We start from the raw sequence: 4,197 nt of genomic DNA on the forward strand, positions 1-4,197 counted from the left end.
TATTAAAAATGTTTAGTAATTAAATTAAAATATTTAAATACATAGGTTTATATATAAAATCTAAAGTTAAAGATTTAAAACATTAAATAATATATTATTTACTAACCTGTCAGGATTATATTCTAAAGCATTTTTACAAATGAGATCGATATCATCAAGAAAATCTCGAGCACAAAGATAACAGTGCATATCAATCTTTGTCATCATGGTTTCTAAATCCATAGGTTGTTTTATTATCATATTATAATCTGGTACTTCTTCTGTATCCACTGGTTTTGTAAACATGAAAAATCTATAATGCATTAATATCAATTATTATTTTTATAAATAAAAATTTGTAATATTGAAAATACTTACTGTCTATTCCTTGCAAGTTTTGCACAAATTTCTCTCAAGAAAATTCTCAATTCTCTTAATGAAATTTCTTCTTTTTCGTATATTATTTTTTTTTCTTCTTCTGTTAATTTCTTTGGTAAAGGATCTGGTGCTAAAGGAAGCTCTTCTAAAACTTCTATTTTATCATCTTTTATTTTTGGTAGTTTTAGGCTTTGAATCATGAAAATAGGTCGGAAGAATTTAGATCTTTGATCTTTTGTTGGCGTTTTCATAGAATAAACTTCATTTCGTAATTCACTAAATAGACTTTGAAGTTGAATAGGAAGATCTTGATATGTTCTATCACTTGTAGCTAAAATTAAAATAGGCAATGAAGGATCAAGTGCTGCAATACGACACAAAAAAACTGCTTTTACAGTTTCAGGTACAAGTGGCCACCATTGATCAATTGACCGAATATAAATTATGGACGGTACATTCCTGGCAGCTTCATTAAATACCTACATTATTTAAAATTATATGAGATATTTTAAATTATAATTTATTAATAATATATGTTTTTTTTTTATAATTAACTGACCTGTACACAGGTTTCTTCGGGAGATCGTCCACTTTCTGCAAAAAGAGTGCTAACATCTAATGTTTGAACTGGCAGATGTTCCATATGATATAATAATGCTTGTGCTAAATGTGGCCCTTGACCTTCAGATAAATTTCCACCAGAAATTAATAGTCTTGGACGATGTATTCCTTTGGTAATTTTCACTCTAAATCATTTAATAAAATAATATTAAATGAAAAAATAAATATACATAAATATACATTATATACAATAATAAACAATTATAAAATGATTTTCTTAAAATTTTATTACTTTGCCATGACAGGATTAATTCCTTGAGGAAATATTCCTTTTATTGAATTGAGTAATTCTTCCAACAAAGGTCCTAATAATGGTTCCATGAAAGGTTTTAATTTTCTTCGAGCACAAGGAGATACTCTCTGTGATGATGGTACAAGAATAGAACTAGCTTGCAAAAAATCTCGTTTTTTTACCTATATAAAAATATATTTAATTTTAGATTATGATTATTAGATTTATTATTAGATAAATATTTATAAATAATAATAATTTACTTCAACTCGTTCAGGATCTAAAAGTAATCTATTATTTGTCATATATATTTGAGGATAAGTTCTTCGCAATCCTTGCAAAACTGCTTCTGTGCACAAAGCTCTTAAGTCTGAACCACAATAACCTGTTGCTTTTTCAGCTAATATCTCTAACAATTGATCAGATGGAGGATTTTTCCATTTGCTGACGTGAATTTTTAATATTTCTAGTCTTTCTTTCATAGCAGGTAATGGGAAAAACAATTCTCGATCAAAACGACCTGGTCTACGTAATGCTGGATCAATAGCATCTATTCTGTTTGTAGCTCCAATAACTATTACCTATTATTAAATAAACAAAATAAAAATTAATTAAAAGTATTTAAGAATTTATAAAAAGTCACTTCAAAATATTGTTAGAAAGATAAAAAATAAAATATTTAACCTCTCCTCTATCACTGAGTCCATCCATAAGCGCTAAAAGGGTAGATACGATACTAGCATGGATTTGGTCCTGTTTCGTACTTCGAACAGGTGCAAGGCCATCTATTTCATCAAAAAATATTATGGACGGTTTCATTTGTTGAGCCTGCTCAAACAATAATCGCAACTGACGTTCAGATTCTCCAACCCATTTGGATAGACAATCTGCACCCTTTCTCATAAAGAATGACATTTTCTTACTGCCTTGACTACATTCATTTGCCAATGCTCTAGCTATTAATGTTTTACCAGTTCCTAATTTAAATAAATAAATAAATATTACAATATTATGTTATTTTATAAAATAAATACAATTGTAATAAATATATATAATATACCTGGTGGACCATGAAATAATACTCCTTTTGGTGGGATAACGTGAAAACGTTCAAAAATATCTGGATACATCATAGGAAAAACTACCATTTCTTTAAGGCAGTGAATATGCGATTCTAAACCTCCAACATCATTGAATCTAATATTGGTATCTAAAGTAATTGGATTTATATCTGCTTTGCGATCAGGTGGTCCACCTTGAGGTATTGCTGATTGCCTAACAATAACACGAATAATAATTTGCATGGTTACTTTCAAAGATTATTTAAAGAAATAAATTTTTTTTAAATTTTCTTTTACCTTGCTTTTTTACTTTTTTTCTTATCATAACGTTGAGGTTCTGAATCACTGGAATCACTAGAGCTTGTACTTTTGCTTCTATGTTTACGCCTCCTCATGGAATTACTAAGAACACTTCTAAGTGCTTTTATAGATCGGCGAACCGGTTCTACATTAGCTTGAAATCTATCTACAGCTGGTTTTTTCTGACGTAAACTGTACTTTCTAGGACCAGGAGAGTCGGAAGATTCACTTAAATCACTATCAACTATAGTAACAATAAATTATAAATAATACATAAGATATATTTAATTACATAAAATATATGTTTATACTATAAATAAATTTCAAACCTGTAAGCTTCTTACCCCTTGGTAATTGCCGTTGTGCTGTTCTCCTAGTCCGTTTAATACGAGTATACATATCTTCATAACCCTATGAATAATATATTTATATATAATATTTATATATATATATTTTAATAATATTTATACGATTCAACATTATTTTATAAAAATTTATGTATCTTATTATTATTTCATATTAATATTCTTTATTAAAAATAAAAATAACTTTAAAACTTTTAAAAATAACTTTAAATTATTACATCTTCATTTTCAGAATTATTTTCTGCTTTTTCACTTTCTTGTGAACTGTCTTCATCAGCTTCCACACGTTCTACTTTAGATTTTACATCTTTTTCGCTTAAATTTCCACCAAGTCTTGTAGCAGGTCCTTCTCTAAGCCTATTTGGGCTATCAGATTTTCTTGTTCTGCATATAAATTTTTTATAAAGATATATTTAATCAGATTTTAATTTTATAAATTATAAATTATATTAATAAATATTTACCTTGCATCTTTTTCTTCATTAGATTTACTTCTGGTTTCTATTTTATCTTTATGTTCTCTCTCTGTTCTTTCTTTAAGATCTCTAATATCTTTCTCTTGTTCTGTTTTTTCTCTAAGATCACGATCACCTCTTCCCCTAAGTTCTCTATTATTTTGTCTGTCATGTTCTGTTCTTTCTCTAATATGTCTAGATGAATTTTTGTTTGGAGGATGATTTTCACGTGACCTAAGAGGCATACGTTCCCTAACATCACGTTTTCTTTCAGGAACTTCATCCACCATTTCTTTATCAGATGAAGAACCATGTTGTTGAAACATAGGATAACCTTTCAATGTTTGTGTACCTAAAAATTATTATATTGACTTAATATGTTCTACAATATTGAATAACTTATTTAATATAATTTAAAATAATCTAAATTAATGAATATAAAATTAAACATAAATTAAAATATTTTAAGATATATTTTACCTAAAATCCAACTAGTATTAAGATTATCATATGTTTGCATTCTATGACGTGTACTACGACGCACACTTAAATTATTCATAGATATATGAGAAGTAGAATTTGAATGTGATCGTAAAGTACGTAAACTTTTAACCCTTCTGGCATTAGAGCCCAAACTACTGCAGGCTTTTCTTGGAGAAAAAATATCCTCTTCTGTATCCATTGAATCCAATGCAGCATCATCATCTGACATTATCTATAATTATTAAAAATTATTATATTAATTATTATATTAATACAATATTAATTATCACATGTAATTATTAATAATTATTAATTACATTAAT

General features: G+C 27.4%; 2 protein-coding genes across 7 annotated transcripts in view; both read right to left on the reverse strand.

Moving 5' to 3' along the window:
- The window catches only part of LOC102674683 (ATPase family AAA domain-containing protein 2-like), a 7,850-nt gene that overhangs the window by 2,500 nt on the left and 1,153 nt on the right, over window positions 1-4,197 (reverse strand). For 2 of the 6 annotated variants that reach the window (XM_031508970.1, XM_031508974.1), the window contains exons 2-13: window positions 3,872-4,106; window positions 3,401-3,743; window positions 3,155-3,320; window positions 2,901-2,982; window positions 2,569-2,815; window positions 2,271-2,485; window positions 1,895-2,187; window positions 1,474-1,791; window positions 1,211-1,392; window positions 917-1,103; window positions 358-836; window positions 107-292 (exon numbers count right to left, since the gene is read on the reverse strand). In XM_031508970.1, the coding sequence (XP_031364830.1) occupies window positions 107-292; window positions 358-836; window positions 917-1,103; window positions 1,211-1,392; window positions 1,474-1,791; window positions 1,895-2,187; window positions 2,271-2,485; window positions 2,569-2,815; window positions 2,901-2,982; window positions 3,155-3,320; window positions 3,401-3,743; window positions 3,872-4,106 (2,933 nt within the window). The remainder of the gene's footprint in view (window positions 1-106; window positions 293-357; window positions 837-916; window positions 1,104-1,210; window positions 1,393-1,473; window positions 1,792-1,894; window positions 2,188-2,270; window positions 2,486-2,568; window positions 2,816-2,900; window positions 2,983-3,154; window positions 3,321-3,400; window positions 3,744-3,871; window positions 4,107-4,197) is intronic. The other 4 variants (XM_031508972.1, XM_031508975.1, XM_031508973.1 and 1 more) reach the window with 3 other exon arrangements.
- LOC102676459 (modular serine protease-like) overlaps window positions 3,064-4,197 on the reverse strand; it is a 10,170-nt gene continuing 9,036 nt past the window's right edge. Inside the window, exon 9 of the mRNA XM_006612626.2 lies at window positions 3,064-3,073. The gene's annotated coding sequence lies outside the window, so the exon portion shown is untranslated. The remainder of the gene's footprint in view (window positions 3,074-4,197) is intronic.

This window comes from Apis dorsata, unplaced genomic scaffold, assembly GCF_000469605.1.
Source record: "Apis dorsata unplaced genomic scaffold, Apis dorsata 1.3 scaffold_117, whole genome shotgun sequence".
NCBI classification, from domain to species: Eukaryota; Metazoa; Arthropoda; class Insecta; order Hymenoptera; family Apidae; genus Apis; species Apis dorsata.